The sequence below is a fragment of the Conger conger genome, chromosome 11 (genome assembly GCF_963514075.1).
Source record: "Conger conger chromosome 11, fConCon1.1, whole genome shotgun sequence".
NCBI classification, from domain to species: Eukaryota; Metazoa; Chordata; class Actinopteri; order Anguilliformes; family Congridae; genus Conger; species Conger conger.
In genome coordinates, this window is record NC_083770.1 from 34453661 (window position 1) to 34476112 (window position 22452).

General features: G+C 46.0%; 1 protein-coding gene across 7 annotated transcripts in view; it reads right to left on the reverse strand.

The window, feature by feature from the left end:
* pbx3b (pre-B-cell leukemia homeobox 3b) overlaps positions 1-22452 on the reverse strand; it is a 101688-nt gene that overhangs the window by 22469 nt on the left and 56767 nt on the right. For all 7 annotated transcript variants that reach the window (XM_061260119.1, XM_061260125.1, XM_061260123.1 and 4 more), the window contains one exon: positions 3153-3394. In XM_061260119.1, the coding sequence (XP_061116103.1) occupies positions 3153-3394 (242 nt within the window). The remainder of the gene's footprint in view (positions 1-3152; positions 3395-22452) is intronic.

Here is a 22452-nt window from a genome sequence, read left to right on the forward strand (position 1 = left end):
GCTGAAGAGGAGAGCAGCGCATTCGCGCGACTGCCGTACACTTCAACAACTTAATAGGTGAAGTCATCTATGAATGCAAATGCCGATTTGCAATTTGGCATTTGCCCAGCGCAGAGAGAATTTAAACAGCTTTTCGTTAAACCAGTAGTTCATACATGATTAATTAGAACAACTCATTTATGTAGTGCACACTTTAGCTCATTACTCTAAGTAAAATTCGTTAAGTATTTACATTTAGATAATTAAAATCTGGATACACCCTTAAGAAAGATGCATTCACTCCAGGCACAGCCTTGTGTTTTTTTTCCTCCCCTCTCAGTGCACTGGAAGTAAATTAGTCTAATTTACCACACTGGCTTGCTGAGCCATCAGTATAACACCTTTTATTTTATCTCCCAAAGACCTTGTGCCTTTCTCACACAAACCGCCACACCTATTAAATAGCTTTATTTGCTTTTTAACATTAGTCTATAACCGTGTCACTGTCAGAGACACAATACTCCAGTCTCAAAATGAGGAAGAAACGTGTGGTACATGTGGAATGGGGGATTTTATTTTAGTGGTGGCGGGTAGCAGGCAGCGGGCGGTGTTTATGGTGAACGCAGACGAGGCTGTGCGAATCGGCCTCGGATGGAGTGCCCAGCCAGCTCGCGGACACGCTGAGTTTTTCACATATACTTATCATCTCAGGCCTGCTTTATAGCCTGTTTCAATCACCATCAATCTTAGATTTATTTTCCTGCAGTGGCTGTAAAGGGAATTGGATGTATTTGTGCTTTAATTGCGTGGAAGGAGTCTTAAAGCAATTAAGGCGGCTTTCAGACAGATTTAGCTTAAATTGCACTTTTTTTCCTTTAAAGATTTTAGATTTAGCTTTTGGATTTAGTTCAAAGTGCAGATTTCACTTCCATAATGCTCAAAAGAGGGGATAAAACTGATGGAAAAAATAGGCTGTTTTTTGTTCTTTTCAAGCTATTTTCTCCCCCTGCTTTACCACAGTCCAAGTCTTTGCATAATAAGAAAGCACGTCATAATTTCTACCTTACAATGTCTATGTTAACACTCTAATAAAACATTACTTTCTGTCATAATCCACAGAGATAACCCAAGAAATAATATTTTATTAGCGAATCAGACTCTGTGGCAATCAGAGGAAATTCATGCCTTTGATGGCAGCAGCTGGTGAATCACTCATCTGTTTTAACATGAATCAATTTTATCACTGAATTGGAACTGCAGGCCATGCTAGGAGGGCAGCGCTTCAAAGGGTAGAGCTCTTATAGACTTGTCTTCCGACACTGAAGTTGGTGCTCAGTGCAGAATGTTTGATCCTGTGACTGCGCTGAAGTAAAGCAAGGTTTTATCGGCAGAAGTGAGTTTGCCCACAGGGCAACTCCCGTTCCAGAGAGGAACAAGGAAACGTTACCCCTGATGACAACACAAAATAAGAAATGTTCTGCAGCTTTCCCCAGGTAAAAAAAAGCATTCTCGCAAATTTCAATGCCGTCTACTCAGAGCCCCTAAATAACAGACGTTAAAATATGCTTAACAATGTGTGTGATGGTATTGATTTCTGTGTAATATACACGTTTTTCTGAAACTAGTGACTGTAGGCTAGCAGCAGAATTAACATGTACACAAATTATATAGCCATTTTTTTTTATTGCAAACAGATAAATGCTATAATCAATCTCATAATTTTACTGGGCCACAAAAACAGTTCCAGAAAAACTCAATTTAAGCAATGTGCTTAATTGTATTTGACTAGCAAATACCATTGAGGATAAGAGGAGCTACATAGCTATTTTCTCTTTGTACTTCAAAGACATGCAAGTATTTGTTGTATTCAAAGATTCTGATGGGCACTCGGAGATGATACTGGCAGGAAATATAATTTGAAGAAAATTAATTTTGTGAATATAATACATATCTTGTGATCAAATACAATATGCAGATAGGTGCTGCTGGTGGTGATTGGGGGAGCAGGAGGTTTAGTGAGGTTAATAAGTATGACCTCAGTGCCTCTGATTTCCTGTGTGAGAAGACCTAGATGCATCTTATCGTTGCTGCCGAGGACCCCGGGATAATTTTTAGCAACCTCGTTCTTTGGACTGAATTTCAATGAAGCGGCTTTTACACCATTGAGGAATAGCGCCCAGAGAGATACAGGCGTCTGTCTCTCCCCATCCAGGGAGCCCTTCCTAAAAATAGGCTCCGGATGAAGAGCAGGGAATTCCCAGCGCAGTGAGCTCATCCCAACGCCGTGTGAGTGTAGCCAGGACTTCAGAAGAGCATGTGTGAACCACGCGACCACACACAGCGCATCTCACGGACAGAATGTGTGCAGGCAGGAGAGACAGTACACTCATTATCCTGCTCAGATCTCTTAAGAAATCTTGAGCAGGTGACCGAAGAGTGCTTCCCCTAGTCAGCCCAGCCAGCCCTCCACGTGTTCTGGCCTCGTAAGTCGTGGTAATTCAGCTGTACCCCATGTAACATGAGACCCTGACCTTAATCTCAAGAACCATATATTCTACTAGGCTGTACTTTATACAATACTGTACCTACTGTACACAACCTTCAAGTTTTTGTCCTCCAATACAAGGTCTGTCAAAACAATTCAATTTTTTTTTTGTTGGACCACAGTTTTCAGTGAATATGTTCTTCAGATAAGTTAAGCCAGCTCTTCACCTCCGAGTTCCAAAAATATAGCAAGCCAATGGAACACTCCAATGATGTTGAAATTCTATGACACCTTTTATGTTTGGGATCAAACAGATCAACAGTTTAAACTGACATAAAACCTTTGCAACACTTTGTGTCACGTTATTGTCTCCCAATTGACTAGGTAGAATCAAATGAACAAATAGATTTTCTTCCATTTTACCCCAATGACCCCACATAACACCAAATGTGGCACAGGACTTCTGAAAACACAGCATTATGTCTGTAAATGCGTACTATTTAACCACACCAAACACTGACTTGACCCCAAACATAATATGAGAGTTGAGACAAAAATAAAAACAAAAACACATGCATGTAATGGAGTACTAGACTAAACCGGGAGTGTGTGAGTCAACCAAAGGTCGATTTTAATTGAATCCTGGGGGGGGGTGGGGGGTTAGCATACCGGAGACGGGCTCGCTCACCTGCTCGTATTTCTCCAGCTCTGTGTGGTAGATCTGCCGGATCTGGGTGAGTTTGGCTCTGTAGTCGGAGTGCTCGATGGAGTTGTCGGCCGCGCCCCCCGAGGCGGCGGCAGCCGCGGCGGCCGCGGCGGACCCGCCCCCTTTCTCCGGCCCGGACACGCCCTCCGCCAGCAGCATGTTGTCCAGCCGCATGAGCTGGGGGTCCGGGGGGTCCTCCTCCTGCGCCCCGCGGATACTCAGCCCTAGGGGGCGACAGAGAGTGACAGTGGTCAGGTCACCTCACTTACACAGACAACGGGGGAAAATAAATAACATGGGGTCGCCGTTCTGAATTTGTTTCCCTTATTTATTTATTTATTTATTTATTCATTTGACAGCAGTACCGCTGCAGGCAAAATGAAACTAGTTACCTGCATGCACAATTAATTGTCCATTTATGCAAAAATCAGCATAAAGCTAATGTTTTTGGGCTCCTCCAGGCCATGCATTCACAATGCTAAAACCACACTGTGCTACCAACCCCCCCCCCCCCAACACAAGCACTACACACACCACCTTCCCAGGAGCACTGGTTATTGGCTAAGGAAGATAGCACACCAATGCGAGAAAAAAAGCCAGCGTGACTGAAGTTCCGACAAACTGAATTGTAAAAGTCCTCTTGCGCATTGAAAACAAAGAAGGAAAAAAAAACAAAAACAGTCGGTAAAATAAAAATGAAAAATGCGGGACAATTAAGATTTTTAATTCGCTGGCGTGCGGAGGACGCCGGGGATACCAGCGGCCCCCTTGGGTGCAGATTTGGCACCTCGCGCGTTTGTGGAACACGCACGTCGCCAGAACCAGGGCTGGCCTCCCCGTACTCACACAATGCACCGCTCCGCGGAACGTGCGCTCCCCGACACGTACATGACAGCGACATCCACAAACTGACAAATGTTCAACTGCAACGTGGCGTTTCTATTTTCCTACAGGATGCTAAACAGAAAGAATATAACTGCGTCTACTTCTTTCACTGTTTTTTCTCTTTTTTTATGGGGCGCGCACATTAGCTCGCGGCGTGACGCCGCGGATCGCTTAAGTTAAAGAATGCTCGCTCTCGGATTTTCCGCCTCCGTTTCGACGGTTCATAATCTGCGTCGCTTCATTTACAAGACGCATAGCCTTCTTTTCATTTACAGTGCACATGCTTATATCAAATTAACTATCAAATATATATCTTTTCTAAATTTGTGTAGTTCCATTCTCGTTTTAGCGTCTTCCTTTATGCTTTGTTAATAATCTCCGATAAAATATCATCACTATCATCGTCAGTGGGGGAGATAACTTGTGCTTGCATGACATTCATAAAGAACACAGTGAGTCATGGAGATATCAGAGGCCTTTCTAGTCAGAGAGCCCCCCTGTCAGTGCTTTCCCTCTTTTTTCTTCCTCTCCTCTCTCCTCTTCTACCTTTCCTCTCCTCTCCTACTTCCCGCCCCTCCCCCCCCCCATCGCTCCATGCGGCGTACGCCATTAATGTTAAAGAATAATTAACGGTGAAAAAAAGGCTTCTATATTGCAAAAGATTTTAATCAGCCCCTTTAATCAGGACATGTATTTCATTATTGCAGGGCTTTAAGAAGACTCCAGACACAGACAGCCCTCACATTGTTCCACGCCCGCGTTCAGCTGCGTTATCAGGGCCGCTGGCTCCGCTTTATTCCCCCTTTTTCTTCTTATTCTTTCTTTCTTTTCTCTCCTTTCTTTCTGCATATCTTTCAACAAATCCTAATTAGCCATCATTCAGCGTCTGTGCGCACCTGTGCTGGCAGATAATAGTGCCATGGCGTCTGGACCCAGCAAACAGACTGCGGGTCAAAATTATTATCCAAACGAGCTCACACCGGTCAGAGCGGGGGGGAAAAAGAAGAGAAAGAAAAGAGGGGTGGAAATGTGCAGCAGACGTGTAAAGCGCCCGCAGCACACTGATTACAGGGGCTGTTTCAATTCAATAATCTGACTGTGATTCTGGGATTTTCAACAGCTCATTACAGCTTCATTAAGATATGGGGAGCCTCTGAATTATAAATAAGAAGATTAGCGGCTCCATTGTGTGGCTGTGCTACGCTGGCACTGTGAGAGGCACTCCGCCAGGAACTGACCAACTGACCCAGCACAGGGAGAGAGAGAGAGAGAGAGAGCAGTGGAGCAAGGCAACACACACACACACACACACACACACACAGGCACACACACACACACACGCACAGGCACACACGCACACACACACACACACACACACACACACAGGCACACAGGCACACACACGCACAGGCACACAGGCACACACACACACACAGGCATGCATGCACGCACACGAACACACACACACACACACACACACACAGGCACACAGGCACACACACACACACACACACAGGCATGCATGCACGCACACGCACACGCACACACACGCACAGGCACACACGCACACACACACACACACACACACAGGCATGCATGCACGCACACACACACACACACAGACACACAGGCATGCACGCATACACATACCCACACCCACACGCACAGGCACACACGCACACACACAGGCTTGCACACACATAGATGCATACGCATACACAAACACAGGCACACACACACACATACATACACACGCATTAAAAAACACATTAACTCACATCACACACATACAAGTGCACATACACACACATGCACACACACACTTACACACACACAGGCACATACACACACGCATAAACACACACACAGGCACACACGTTGCTCTGTGTAGCATTAGATCATACCTTTTTTATTTCCTGTATTTTTAAATTAAATTAGTTATTTTTAATTCATGCTACCTATATCCAGCACAAACTGCTAAAAGGCTGTTATTGTCTCTACGAGGTGACACAGCGATCAGTTTGATTATAGGGCTCCAGTGACAGACAGCGTTTGGCAATCACATGACCACATCAGATTGAGTGCCTGGCTTCAGAGGGAGAGCGTGTCATTGGTCACACAGAAGCCATCAGATGTAATGGTGTGAAAGTGCGGGATGAATGGGGCTATTTGTGTGGGTGACACTGAGCTGGGGACGCTAAACAGTGGCAGGTCAGGCTCACCAGGCCAGAGTCACCCCTAATGAACAATATGCCATCGCTCCACTGACCACTGCACAAACCACCGAGGAGGAGATCGCCGGCCCTGCCAAAAGCCCTCAGCGCCATTTCACACAAATGAGTTTCACAACCCCTGCCCACTCACACGAGCACATGCTCACACACACAGACACACACACGCACACACACTCACAAGTAGACACACACACACACACACACGTGTACACACTCACAAGCACACACACACGCAGACACAAATGCATACGCACACACACACACTCCCAAGCACACACAAGCACACACACACACACACGCAGACACACATGCTCACACACACACACACACACACACACACACACACACACACACACACGCACACACATATATGCACACATACACACACACACGCACGCACACACACACGGGCACACGCAGACACACACACACATGTACACATGCGCGCACACACACACACACACACACACACAAATGCACACACATGCACATACATGCACATACACACACACACACACCCACACACAGATTCTGAGCCAGTGGAAAAAAACAAGAGCACATGAAAGATTTAGAGAAACCAGGTGCGAAAAATTTATGAAAGCACTCCAGCACTCCCCTGGCTGGGCATAGTCTGCAAATAAAAAAAATAAGCAAAAAACATCAAGTTTTAAAAGAGGGAAGCTGACAGAAATATAACATATAAAACCAATAAAAAATAAATAAATACATAAACCACCACCACACACCCCCCTCCTTCCCCCACCCTCGAAAAAAAAAAGAAAAATCAGAAATGAAATGTGTGTTTACGAATGGCGGGTGTGCGGACGAGTGCACGGTGGAGTAGGCCCCTACGCGGTCCTGCGCTCCGGCAGACACGCGGCCGGGCCCCGCTGCCGGCGACGGCGGCGGCTTCTCCAGCGCGTTACTCATGTCAGGTATATTAAATATAACACCGAGACGCACTGCACATTTCCGCGCCAACCCGGTTGTCACTTTCGCTCGCCTCCCTCTCTGTTGAAGGAAACTGCAGCGGGGGGAATTTACAGGGGCTTTTCAGTTAAATGGACATAAATCACAGGTTTCATTCAAACCCAATAATCACAGACCATAAAGAGCTACTTGTCTCTTACCATATATTACCAAGAAGTTCCTGTGAGCAATAATGCAGCCATTCAAAGCAAAGAAAAACAGAGCGAGACATTAGGAAGTGACACGTAATCCGGTTAGGGAGCCGAGAGTACCGAGTGGGCCTGACACTTTCATCATACGCGTCTCCGTCCATTTGGGGGAGATCACCGTGATAAAAATCATTACTCCGTCCGGCCCCCTTCAAATTTTCGCCTCCCCATGGAGGAAAAAATCCATCGGGGTGCGTTTGCGCCCACGCGGATGTCGGGGTACGTCCGTGACTAATGGGCTAACGACGCGCGGAAACACTGCCCCCTCCCTTGCCTGCTGTGACCTCCGCCCTCAACCCCCAGAAAGAAGATATAAAGCAGTGGCAGATTGTAGACAATTCCGCGCCACATCAAAACAACCGCCTCCCCCAAATTCCACAGACTTGTGTACCATCTTAGCTATGCACAGTGCTGAATGTGAGAGGTCTCTCTCAGGGATGGCTAATGCTATACGTAGCCAACTGGGGGTTTACACCCCTTCAAAAATTCTGGAGCTCAGATTTTATGGTGTCAAATGCAGTGTCCACATGTCCACAACAGTATGAAGTGTCTTGCGAGTGTGTACTTTATTTTGTTGAAATAAAAGCAAGTAACTTTACAATAACTACATCCCAAAAAAGACACAAATCCAATACTCCAGGGAGAAAATATTCCGGCTTGTGAACTCAGTTATTACATTACTTAAAATGCAGCCATACTTTTTTCCTTTAAAAAACAGCCTATAATGTTTCAGATTAAAAAGCTGAGTAAACGCAGTATAATAACATTCGCAAATAGGATTTAGTGAGATTAAATCTTTGGTTGGCGGTTAAGACGGCGTGGGCTTTTTAGGAAGTTCAAAGTGAGTCGGGGTCCAAGCTGAATGCTTTTCATACCACTAAATCTGTGTCTGACATGGGCTGCTACATCTCTGGCATTAAAACACAGGCCCAAGCAGCAGAATCGACCCGGTTTCTGGTGGTTTATAAAGGATCTGAAAATCCTGCTGCTATTCCTGAACTGCGCGTGGTGTCAGGGGGTGATTGATTCTCTTTACAGTGCTCAGGATGTGGGTACGTGCGAGTAGTCTCCGCCAAGCCGGCCTGGCTCGTACAAACTTCAGACAGTGCCTGCAGGAGGTGGGGCAGACCCAAACGGCCTTTCTTTTACATTGGCTTTCTCGTTTTCCTTATTTTTCATTGAAATACCGAACAACATGCTGATCTCATCCAGAGAACGTGCCGTACTGACATACAAAAGGTCATGACACCAGAATGTGCACTGTAATATCTATCTGTCCATCCATCCATCCATTATCTAACCTGCCTATTCCTGGTCAGGGTCGCGGGATGGTTTAAGGCTATCCCAGCATGCAGTGGGTGAGAGGCAGGAATAAACCCTGGACAGGTCAACAATCCATTGCAAGGCACATGACCCCAGGAAGACTAGCCTGTCACATGTGCTAATGGGGTTCCTAAACAATAAACAATAAACATTAATATCTACACTTGGGTAACTTTACATGAATTTACATGAGCTAAAATAATGCTGATAAATTACTATACATTAAAAAAATAGGTAAATAAAGCCAACAGTGTGGGATAGAAAGACTGACTTGCATAGTTTCTGATCCACTGTCATACCTCGCCTGTCCAATCTTGGCCTGGACTAACCCTGCTAATATAATGATTCCTCAAAGCTTTTCACGTAGATTAAAATCACCTCTGCACTACCATGTACATTACTGTATTTCCGAAAAGTCAATGCATTACGGTAGTGAAGAGGAAACAGGAAATAACAAGTGACTGACAATAATTGCAGCATACCAACAAAGACAGCAGCAATAACGCTAATGGTAATGGCGATGATAGCGTCAAATAATTTGTGTGGGGACAGTGTGGTGCCTAGTTCTCTGCTCCAGCCACTCACTCACTGTCCCTTAAGCCGTGGCACTCTGCCACGCACTGTACCGGGCAGCCCACACTGCTGCTCACTCCCATTTCTTTGAATTGCCGATTAGGGTAATATTACATTTAATAATACTATCCCTCGGTTTCGACTGTTTTTCCTCAACATACCAAACGCGGATAAGGGGGATGGGCAAAAACGTGACATCACGGGAAAAACAAAAACAGCTCCGCTCCACCCCCTTCCCCGAGCGTCCTCGGACCGAGAACATCTCTGTTGCCTTGACGTTATCGCGCGCGGGGGCCCGAGCATCGTCCCTGTCAATCCTCTCCGGAGCCCTGACACTGAGCTGACACGCCCGCCCCACCTCCCTCCCCTCGCCCTCCCTCCCCTCCTCTCCTCCTTCCTCTCCCTTGGCTCTCTCTTTTTTTCAGTGGTTTAATCTGACCTTTGGTCCTGCGCTTGTTTGCTCTCATCTGTGAAGTGCAAGCAGGAGAGTCGTAAAGGCTGAGCCCTGCTGGGTTAATGTGCGCCGGGAAGCTCTTACTGTATGCCACTGTCTGAGAGGGCTGAGAGGCCGCCAGGAAAAAGAGAGAGAGAGCGAGAAAAAAGAAAGACAATAAACCCTCTTTATGGCCCTGAGGCCCTCTGTCTGCTATTACATGAAACTCAGAGATTTGGGGGAGAACGAGATCTTTACTCCTTCTTTCTCCTTTCGTTTAAGATGATGCAGTTGAGTCTTTTTAACCCCCTTTTCGTAAATTGTTCTTCGGCGAGGGGCCGGTTTTCCGAACCCAAGGAACCGGCATGTTTCAAAGATATTGTGCTCGTGCACACTATTCCCGGTGCATTATCGACTGACATCCCCATCGATGGTGAACTTGCACGGTTTTTACTTTTATTTGCTAGACTCCACCGCTGGGTATTTACAGTCTCTGTTCATGTTAAGCGCTTTGCGCTAAGGTTAAACGCTGTGGTCCACCTGGGATTCATAAGAACAAGAGAATATGTGATGATTAGGACTGGCCAGTCAGACCACGGAGGATCCTTGGTGTCCCAGCGCAGAGAGAGTATCCACCGTGACAAGCCCGGACTGGAACATCACAGTGGGGTTCGCCTCTGTTACATGACCTGGTGACCTGCCATGCATTCAGGCAAAAAAATGCCCCTCTAACCAGCAGTACAGACCAGAACCTGTGTCAGATCCATAATTGTTACGGATTCAGACACTTTTCTATGCTTTACTGAGCTTGTCTGGTGTATTGAAACCTATGAAATACTCCCAAAAAGTGCCCGCCTTCTGGTCCCCTTGATTGCCTCACTTGCACCAGGCAAGCCGAAATACGTAATTGTTAAACAATTACGTATTTTACACAAGTCTAGTATGGACCAGAATTACCCATCTTCCAGCATTTTTATGTACAGACTGTAGAGTTAGTGTCATCTGAAGCTCAATGCAGTGCGTCCAGTGATCTCCTGGCCCCCTCCTGCCAACATCGCATGCTCATGCGCGAAATATTGACACTCCCCGCATCTAATTGCATTGATCCGAAAAAGGGCTCCCAAAGCCGGCTAAATCGAAAGGAAATTTATTTACTGTCGATATCTGCAAAGGTCATCTCTCTTAAAGCGGGTTACAATCGCCGGACAGCCACAGATCGTAACTCCCACCAGAATCGGCCCAGCCACGCAGCAACGGGGATTAATAAAGTTCATTCCTCTTGACTACTAATCCATCCCCTAACCATCGCTCGCCATCTAAAGTGCAGTGCATTCAGACTCAACGTCAAACAGATAAAGATACCTGAAAAACGGCCTGAGCGCTTATCCTTTAAAAAAAAAAAAACACACACTATTCCTGGATCAGTGGACTCCACGTTCCGGCAGTTGAGCTGAGAGGTGAACCAGATTAGCTCGCCATTGGAAATCTTTTGTTCTGGCAAACAGAGCATTAAGATTCTCTTTCATCGATGTCCTTAAAGTCTTTTTAAAGCTTGGCCTACATCCACATGGTACAGGCAAGCTAAGCAGCAAGAGAAGCCTGAGGGCTCTTTCTAACATGTACAGTAATTAACATGCCATTAACACATTAATACATATTAGATATTCCCAAATTTAATGGCAGACTAATTGCCAAAACTGCAATCCGACGGAACACAATACTTGCTTTTGTTTCACTGCAATAAATAAGGTGAAGCTTGAAACTGAGGTCACTGTGGCTAATTCAGGGCTTCTTCACCGTATGAGGAGGCCTTACGAGGCCCAGTCTTCATTGATCGGCCCCAAAGGATAAAGACCCGCTAACTTGATGACATTTTTAAAAATGGCAAGTCAGTTTTTTATGAGACAAAAGGCCACAGAAAGACCCTACGCGTTCAGTAAACACCAAATGACTCGCTCACTGAGGTCAGTTGAGGACAGTCAAATCATAAATGGAGAATGACACGGCAAGGGTAAGAAAATGTTTTTTAAACATGAAAAGACCGTGCCTGTATTCTGCTTTCTCAAGCATGAAATGTGGGGAATCCTGGCCAGTTATTATGATGTGTTTCCTGCCGGTGTTGTGAGTGATAAGCTGATCGGGCCTGATGACAGTGAAGTGCCCCAGCCCCCCCCCCCCCCCTCCCGGTGTCAGGTCGAGGCTTTTTCCCATCATCCTCCACTTATACTCTCTGAACAGACAAGGTGGGGAGGGGGGGGGCAGAAATGAGAGGTGACAAAAAGAGTCTGCAGCCACAGAAGAAGATTCCTGTCACTTCATGTAGCCTTTGTGTCACCCGATGATGATGCGTCCATCGACCCCCCTCCCCCCATCACATGACCCGCACCGCAGGAGGTTCGGACAGGAACACACGGTGGGGGCGGGGGGAAAGGGCAGTTAGGCGGGTGGGCAGGGAGAGGAAGAGGGGATGAAAACCCAAGCCAACATCTTGCAGACATTTCACCAAGCGCACCAAAATAATGAATCGCTTGACGTATTCGAAAAATGACACACGACATGGCGGTCCAGGGGGAGTGGCGGGAAGAGATCGGAGTGAAGGGACTGTGGGTAAACAAGGGCCGCTGTCGCTGGGCGCGGCGCGTTCTGGCCAATGCCCTCTCGGACCCAAAGTGGGCCGACGGCCAAGCGGCGCGGTGATCACTTCTCTGGCTATGCTGCGGCGACTACACACGGCGACCGGGGACTTCGGCCAAACGGGCGGACACGACCTTCCGCTGCAGGTCAGCGCGCCCGACCGGCCCGGTCAGCGCATTGTATGGCACAGAGCTCCGCTGTGGGGCTTTGCAGGGCGTCCACTCATTACCACCGTCTCCCTCGGTCTAACTGACATATTCATGGTCAAGGCTGCCTGCAACATCCACGGTCTGGCACTTCATACTTAATGCGTAGCAGCACGTTATTACATTTTTATTTTGTTTTTGTGAAGACACAAACTCCATGAGTCAAAAATCCGCTGAGAGAAAAGACAGTCCAACTAAGCAAAATCTAGACATCTTAATATTTTATGAACACTGAGTTATTCGGCTTTGCTTCCAAACGACGTACAAGTGCATGGAAAACTTGGCGGGTGGGGATTCTCGGGGGAATATGGAAATGAGTGCCTGTGTCAGTTTAAGTACGGGAGCCACCGGAGATCAAAAAAGACACAGCGGTGTTTCTGGGTCCTGAAACAACGCTCGCTCTTCCCTTCCTCTCATTAAGCAGCTAGCCTCCGCTGCCGCCCAAGGTACAGTAGGGCGTATGTGTGTGATTCTTTATTCATACCCCAGGCAAGTCATGCAAATGCGGCCCTCAAAGCCACTCATGATACGCCCATAGGCTGCTAATCTCTCCTCGGCTAGTCTCAGTATTTTTTTTACAGACCCCTAATTATGAAGCAGAGAGTGTGCGAAACCAGGTGACGGAGCTGCACATGCCCTGTATGTACAGGGGTGCACACTAACCCACAAAATACGCAAAAACAAAATAAGACGCAGGTGAGCGCCCACATGACTCTTTTTTTTTTTTTTAAACAAAATAAGTAATTCTATTCGGTACATTTGTCTCATTAATCCCAGATTTCAGAACATGCCCTCTTTGTGGTCACGAGACGGACTTGAGGCTTCGAGGCACGCGTTCCCAGGCACCCGTGCGCACGCGCGCGCCTTTGCAAACGCCGCTGAAGACATACAGCAAACTGTGATCTAGAGCCAGATAAATTATTCCTTGCTGTGGTGTATCTGTGTGAGTTGACAGTCCATCATTTAGATTCTGTTGTGGTGTATCCACAGAAAAAGCCTGCACTGCCTGAAGGAGAGGGAGAGACGTTGCCCTCAGAAGAGTCTATTTAATAAGGGAGAATATGACTCCAATTTAAAGATTAACATCGCCCTGGGTTCTAGAACACCCCGCCAACCTATGGAGCACCAATTACAAGAGGAAGCAGTAGCAGCTCTGACGTAAATGAGCTGTCTATAAAACACAAAGGCCCTCACACTGTTTTGTTTTGCCTTTCCCCCCCCCCCCCATTCCTCCCAATGGGGTGAAAAATGATGTGTAGTTCACCTTAGGAAACAGCTACATTTTCTGCAGTGTTTCTAAGCGAGTCGAACAGCTCAGCCGCCGGTGGGGAGGCGGTAAATTGGCGAGAACGAGGCGGGGGGGGAGGGGGGGTGTTGGGGTCAGCCCGACGCCCGAGGCGGGGAACCACGCGCACCTGAACTCCGACGCTCGACGAGGCGCTCACGCGCTGAGGCTCCCGCCCGACGCGCTGCCTTTTCAGCGCGGGGGCGCTCCGGACATCACGTCCGGTCAGCGCGACAGGAAGTGACAGAAGCAGGCCAGCGAGGAAGACGAGGGGAGCAGAGACGACCCGACAGCCTGCCTCGGTCATCCACACTTAATCGGGTCTCATTTCACTCATCCACAAGGAGCGATAACGTCTCTCCGCCCCCCCCCCCCACCCCCCGTGAAAAGATGAAGCTGTTTAGCTACCAGTGTCCCAGGACACTGAGATATCACCACTGGACAAGTGTGCGGGAGAGAATGTCAGAGATGAGGACCGTAACGTGAAAATATGAATTAATTCCAAATGACTGTGTTTACGAGACCATGGGCTGCAGCAGCTTTGTAGATGAAACAGTCCTTTGTTGTTGTTTGTGCCGAAGTCTTCTCGGTGCTCTGATACTGTATAGCCTATTCGCGAGAGAGCAGCTCTTTGTAGTGACATCGCCTAGTGAGAATGCGTTGTTTTGATGAAACCATTTATTATGTAATTATTCTAAAACGCATTTTTACACTTTTCGGCTCGCGAGTCGGTCCGGAGGCGTGGCCCGTGGCGCATTCGCGCGTGTTCGGTTCGCTGGAGACGAGCCGCCTAATCTTCCCACGCACCCCCGTCGCCCAATCCCTCGCACCAGGCAGGGACGGAGCGGCAGGAACGCAACGCCAGACAGCTCGCCGCGTAGACGTTCGCCGCTCGTTCGGCGAGCCGGGGCGATGAAGGAGCTCGCTCCGTAATTACAGTAATTAACAGTTGCAGATTTAATTGGAAGGGAAGGCATTAACGGGAGTAACGTTGGCGGGCGCGGGCCTTTGTTTCACACACACCTAACGCCGCCCTGGCTGGCTGGGCCGTGCTGTTGACGCGCTGACACAACAAGCGCTGGGTTCATTCGCCGGGGCTTGTCAGCACTTCGACAGGAGGTGGATAATTAGGTGCCAGGTTAATGAGAGCACGGGCTCTTGACAGCATTTTTGTTACTGTATCCGAGCAATTAATGCTTTTGTTTTTGCACCGTTTTTTTTTTTTTCAACTTCCCACATCCCTTAGAAAAAAAATATCTCATTATTCAATTCACTTGGCTTTCAGTTGTATTTATTCATCGTGGACAGAGAAACGCAGTTTTATTATAACGGCTGTGGCAGAATCCCCTTCCTGCAAATTGAAATGGCGTTCAGAAGCATGTGAAGAAATGGGTGCCTATCAACTTTGTTTTCCTGCAAAGTAACTGGCTGACATTTAAAATATCGCTCTTGTGTGATGTGGCTCAGAAGAGTATGTAGCTCAAGAAGGATAGTGCAGCCGAGACAATTCCAGGTCAAACAGTACATCACGTACCGATAACCCCATTTTATTCCTCCTGGGTAACTGCCACTTACGCATTAAGTGTTCATTCGGTTCAGAGTATCGTCTTTCAGAATGTTTTAGTGAAATTCCATACCCCTCTCATAAGCACAGCCATTTCAGGTCCCTCGGAGCAGGGAGAGGAAAGTGTTTCTGGAATTCAAGACACTTTGTTACGACCCCCCTTTACAGCTAAACGCCGTCCGTGTTTAAGACCGTTGTTGAGTACTGCTGGCCTGCATCTGGAAGCGGTTGACATAAACGAGCAGTCCCTGCTCTGGTGTCATTTTTTTGGGAGAAAGGGGGATAGGAGAAATCAGCTTTAGAGTTAAGGCGACTTTGATATCCCCATGGGGAAGAACACAAAAGCAGTTTATTCAAAAAAGCTGAAAAAAATAATTCAAATATAATACTGTTTTGGGGATCACCATCATTGCTTTTCCCAAAGAGAGGCTTGCTCCTATTTCTGTTTCTTATCTCATTTTCCTTTCAGACACAGTGAACATTTTCCCCCGCGCCTCTCCTTTCAGCAGATTTGGCTGTCAAGTCTTTTGTTAGATTATTTCCATTCACTTTCAAATCTCGCAGTGCAGTTAAACGATAGCTACTCTTGCGTAAATAGAAAGTATGAAGAAAAAAACCCATGGATTCAAACTAAATCTTGCAAATATATGACCAGGAAATGACTTCAGGACTTCATGGGCTTATTTATCTCTGTTCTGCGTATGCTGGATAGCTTCTTTTGAGGAGGCCTTAAGTGTGTGGAAGATGCATTTTAATGAGGGGTCGGCCGCTTCTTAGAAACACATTTGAATTTTCACACTGTTCTTTTCAGTGCTAGCCAGAATACAGCCTATATAAGTAACAGGATAAAAATAAATCTATCTAATAAAAACCACACCATGACTAACAAGCTGTGTGTGTATGTGTGCTAGTGATTTTGTATCTATAGTGTGCCAGCTACTGTATGGGCATGTGTGCCTACGCTTCATTTTGCTGCATGTCTGTGACTGTCTGTCTGTCTGTCTGTATGCCTGATGCTGTGGCAGCAGTCTTTGTGTCTGACTGTAACTGTGGTTATGTGTGCTCTGACCATTGTGTGCATTTACATATGTGAGCTCAACCAAAATAAGGAAACTATAAACAACCACAGTCCAAGACCACGTAGGTCCCATATAAAAGCAGTGGTCAGTAGTGAAGGCCAGCCAGTTCCCGGGCATGAGGGGCCCTGGATGTCTGCTGTGCTTTCCTGAATGAAAATGAGAGGCATGTTGCTTATTTTCAGTCATGCCCAACGCTCACAGTGGCATCGCGAGGCCTCGCCCCTCTGCTCAACTGCTCACCCCATGTTGTATCTGTATCATTGCAAGCACCAACAAAATGTGCGCAGACAAAATGTCCGCCGAAAGGCTTTCAGTCCAGCTATGGCAATGGCCGGCTCTGAGCTCTCTTTCTCACTCTTCTTCCCTTTTTTATTCCTTCTCTTGAAAAGCCTGACAGGGCATACAGGTGCCCCAGGAGAAGGTAAAGCACCTTCCTGTTTGTTGCCGAAATGGAGAGGTGCTGACACGGGGGCAGATCGAAATGGAAACACCATTAAGTAAGCAAACACTGCACTAAAACAGCCATTATCTGATCAAAGGTCTCTCAGGGGTCACACGTCTGCCACCAGTGTTTTTTTTCCAATATATGTACAACCAGCACTTCAGAAAAGTAAATATTTTAGCAACTGGCCTAGCTGTATTTATCTTCTCTCTGTCTGCATTTTTTTTTGCCCCTGTTACTATCTCCGTAAGATACATTAACCAATGGCAGGCTTTCTGCTGGGAGCAGGCTGCAGTGCAGGAGATAGCACACCCCGAGCTGTGCAGTGAAGGAGGCCAGGTGACAGACCACGTTGAAGTCGGCCTCAGTCTCACAGATGCCTAAGCTACATATCTGACTTCCAATCATGACGCAAAGGCTATTCTAACACGCCACCTGCTTTTCATTTCTTTCTCGCCAGGGTGCATTATACATTTGGGGTTTAGCACAAACGCGCATACACACACACACACACACACACAGTGCACAGCAGCCCATACATATCACTGCCACATCTATGGAGGCAGCATGTGTCATGAGATATCTCCACACAAATAAATAAATAAAGCAGGATATTTCACTCCAAGACCACAGGCAGAGACTACATCCTTTACAAATACGGGAGAAAAAAACCTACCATAGAGATACTAAATCCCCTGACAAAATGAAATGTATTAAACATGTGGGATACATAAATCTGTGATCCTTCACTCCAGACTACTGGTGGTATTTACCAAAAACATACAATGTCGTTTTATAGAGTACGGATCTTGCTCTGGAAAACAGCAGAAAGCGAATAGTGTACTGAAATACACCGAAATACCATAGGTGCAAAAAAAGAGAGAAAAACTGGAAGGTGTTTCAAAAAGTAGACATATAAAAATGTATGTTTTCCCACAAATCTACAGCTGAGTTACAAAAAAGATTGTTTTCACTACTAAAATGAAGAATCACAGGTCACTAGAATTCAGACTGACAGAATTTTCCAAATCCTCTACAGCACAAGCGATGTTGGCCGTTGTGCCCTTTGACATGCTGGTGAAGGAGTCCACTCACTAACTTGATCCAATTTTCTCCGGCCCGAGTTATACAAACACTCAGTTTACCTGCTTTTCGTGGCTTATAAACTCCACGCGCTGCTAAATGCGGATCAATAGAAATTAATCACAAGCTCCTGACTGTGAATTTTGCCTCTTTTTTTTGCGACTGGGTAACATGGTCTCCTTGATTGAATTCCTTGTTAGCCCCCCCTCCCCCCAACCCCCACTCCCAGTCCAGGCACACAAAAATCAATGAGAATGTCTTTACAGAAACAAACATATAAACAGTGCGCCACACGGAGCATGTTTCCAATAGCCACATATTTGATATTGAAAAGGGGGGACAGGATTTGGCAGTGTCTCAGAGCCATCTCCTTTAACCTGTCGTTAGAGACAGTGTTCAGGAAAAAAAAAACCCTCTAAGCCTCCACTCCCCCCCTCCTCCCCAGCCCCCACAACACCCCCACCCCCCCCCCTCCAGGTCCAAGTGGAAGGTGGTGCTAAACTCCCGACAGGGAGCACTTTAACCTTGAAGTGTGATTCAGAGGTAAAGGCAGCCTGAGGGTGGTGGTGGGGGGGAGGGCGTCTCATTCAGCCGCAGTCACTCTGAGCCATGCTGTCCCAAAGTGGGGACCCCGCACAGCCAGATTGGATGGGGGAGGTTAACAAAGTCCGATTTTGGGTTTTCAAATGGATACAACCTTACTTGACTCCTGAATTGTTTTAAATCAGTTTTAATTGATTGTTTCAGAACAAATCTATTTTTTTGTTGAAGAGTGGAAGAGTCTGTGCATAAGTCTTCTGCTGCGGTATCCTATACACTTAGAGGCTCAATGTGTTGTGTGTTCAGAGATGCTCTTCCGCATACCACTGTTGCATGTTTATTTTCATTAGTCACCTTCCTGTCAGCTTTGACCAGTCTGGCCATTCTCCTCTTAACAACGTGTTTCTGCCCACAGAACTGCTGCTCACTGGATGTTTTGTGTTTGTCTCACCATTCTCTGCAAACTATAAAGACTGTTGTGCGTGAAAATCCCTGTATTTGGTCTGAAAAACAGTTGAACCTGTTGACCACGTATGCATGCTTTTATGCATTTAGTTGCTGCCACATGATTGGTTGATTAAATATTTTCATTAACAAGCTGGTCTACCTAATAAAGTGATAACTGAGTGTATTCAACTTTAAATCTATTCCGCAGAGAACAGATGTGTCTCAAACTTAGGCAAGTCAATATGTCTACAGTAATGCTTTTAACAAACTAGATGAATGTTCAGTAACCTTTAGCAGATGTGTGTGGATTTTCCCCTACTCAAATAATCCTGCCGTTAGCAGGGATTCGTATGTCCATGCTGTAATGGCTTCCTGTGTAATCTGGTTCTAATCTCCACATGAGCATTTTGTCTGCCTAAAGAATAATCTGTAACCACACAAGGCTAACTGAGTTAATTTTGTTTCCCGAAAGTTTGCAGCCCAGAATAGCTTGAAGAAAACTTTTCGAGTGGCACTGTGTCTTGACAGTAAACATGCATCTTTTTTAGGACTCAACAAAAAAAGAGAGAGTAAAAAAATCGGCATCCCTCTTTTTGGTATCAAGGTCAAATCCGCAGACAGATTGCCATCCTCAGCACATTCTACGAGCGGTTATTTAGTCCACGTCATCTGAGATTCACAACCTGGCGACAACAGGTTCACAACTCTCCAAATATGACCACGAGCACAGGGAAAAGTAACACCGGCAAACCCGTAATTGAAAAGATATGGTGCCTTTTTGAATGATTGTGATTACTTCGCAGTGAGGACAGATCTCTAATAATGTTTTTTCCCCCCCTCTCTTTTTGAACCAATCCCTGTCATCTGCACTGTTTCACCGGTTGCATTGCAAAAACAAACAAAAACCTACTGTCATACATTGGCAACTCATCGCCATATCTCATAAGATATACAGTAGTGATGCAAATACATTGGGCCGTGGTAGAAAATCGCATGCAGCACACAGCTAAGATGCTAACAGCACTCATTCATCTGAGCCCTAGTTTCCACCTCTCGCCTGGCTTTCTGCACAATAAACTGGAGGCCTTAGAAGAGGCAGGTAACCAATGAGGGCAAGCCGCAAGGGAATGGTGCTTTATACTGTGTAGGCAAAAAAAGAGACGGCTAAATAAAAAAATAAGTAGCAGAATAAAGTGAAGTCTCTTTTCGCACAAGCTCCCACAAAACAAATATACAGCCACCCAATGTTTAAATCACTCCAATTCCTATTTCCAAGTATAATTTAATTTTTTTTCTTTTCCGCGACACTTGACGATTATTTCATCACGGTGTAATGACAGATTAAAAAGTTGTCAAATTAAATATTAAAGGGGACTGCAGGCAGTTGTGAATTTTTAAGGAATAACACAGATTGGAGATGAAATGAGGAACCTAAATGCATATTTTATACCGTAAGGAACGAATACATACATTTTCCTTCAGGCCACCTAGTTTGTAATAAAGCACTGGGAATGTTAGAGATGTGCCGCGTGGCATCGTGGGATTAATATCAGGGAGACATTGCTATTAGACTTTGTTGTCAAAATAAATGAGGCTTTGTATGATCATGGAGAATAAAGATATGGATTTATCCAAAAAGAGTGACTATTTTATAGCTGGGGCCGATTCCATTATTCCTTTTCCGATTTAAAAAAGAGAGACCAGTCGTTTTTGTTTTTATTTACTTTTTTATATAAAAGTTCTATTGGTTGCCATTTAAATGTCAGAAAACAGCCTCACTTTTTCAATAACCCCACGGACCTGCAAAGCATTTCTGGTCCCAATGGATTTTTCACTCGTTTGTCAGTTAGTTTATTTTCTGTTTTTATTAGAATATTTTTTTTGAACTGAAAAAAAAAATAGACAAGACAATTTAGGGCTTTACAAAAGACACTGACACAGTGATGGTGTTTCAAAGCACTAGGCTCATTGATCCTGTGAAGCAATGTCTAATCAATACAAAATCTCCTCCTGCCCTGAGTTAGCCATAGTTATCCCTGCCCATTTCATTTCATCCAGTTCAATAAAAAGATATTCTTCTTCTTAAACTTCATCTTATTCTTATTATTCTTATTCTTCTTCTTCTTCTTATTATTATTATAATTAATAACTTCAATTAGGAAACACATTTTTAGTGGGTTAAGGTAGTAACATGAGACAACCCCTCGTCTACTTTACTGTATGAAAATTCCAGCTGGCATCACTCTCAGGCTGTAACTGTAGCCAGCATCCCTCACCTCCCCACTCCATCTCAACCTCTTTCTTAAATCTTCTTGGTGTTGTGCATGGAGTGCATACTGTTCGTGCGGCAGTAAATTACTTTAAATGGTATTTCTATTTGTGTGGATATGGATTCAAACAAACAATCTATTTTTCCTGCTAAGCGGATGTGTCCATCCAGGGTGACTTGTATGGCTGACATCATGTACAGTATACAGTCCATTTGTAGCGCTGGGTATTAACTCAAGCAATTCTGGGTGAACTGCCTTGCCCTAGGGTAAAACAGCAGTGTCCCAATCCAATGATACAAGGACAGATCCTTGTTTTCCACATTGCCCACCCCCACACACATGACATTTGGGCACAGCTGAGCTCGCTCTATCCGTGAAATGCAGTGTTTGCATACTGCATAACCCAGCACGATGCCAGCTGTTGTCACCCGTACAATATTTACCCTTAAACATCTTGACGTTGAAAGACAAGGGTGAAGGGTGCTTTTCAGAAGCGGCTTCTGATGCCATTGTTGCTTGTTTACACACCTGTTTTTGCACGCCGGCTCAACACACAGCGAGATAGTACCGGCAGACCACGTCTCTCCGTGCACATACTGAGTTTCAAAATCTAATCCTTCCGGATGATTCCACCATGTCCCACTATTGGGAACTCCTGGGCATGGCGATGCATGACTAAGTAATACAGTAAGGGTTTTGGAATGGTGGCAAAAAGAGACAAATACTTGTGTAACTCAGGGAACGCTTGGGGTTGACAGCAGCTAAAAGACAGAGGATGGCCGTGTTTCGAGGGCAGCGGGGGCGTTGGCGGTATCGGTCGGTGAGGGGCTGTGTGAGGCTGGCTTTGTGCAGCGTGTGTGAGGACAGGCACGCTGTGTAGAAAGTGCTGTGCTTGGCTCTTGTAAATCTGGGACAGGGTTTAAAATTAGCCCCCTCTGCCTGGGCGCGTGGGTGCCGGCCTGCCACTGCTGTTTGGTCACGCCATCGACGAGTCCCTCCTCATCGCCCGCTAGACCTGCCAGCCTCAGCCTGCACCAGGGTACTGCTGACACGTCTGATGCACACACACACACACACGCACACACACACACACACACACACATGCA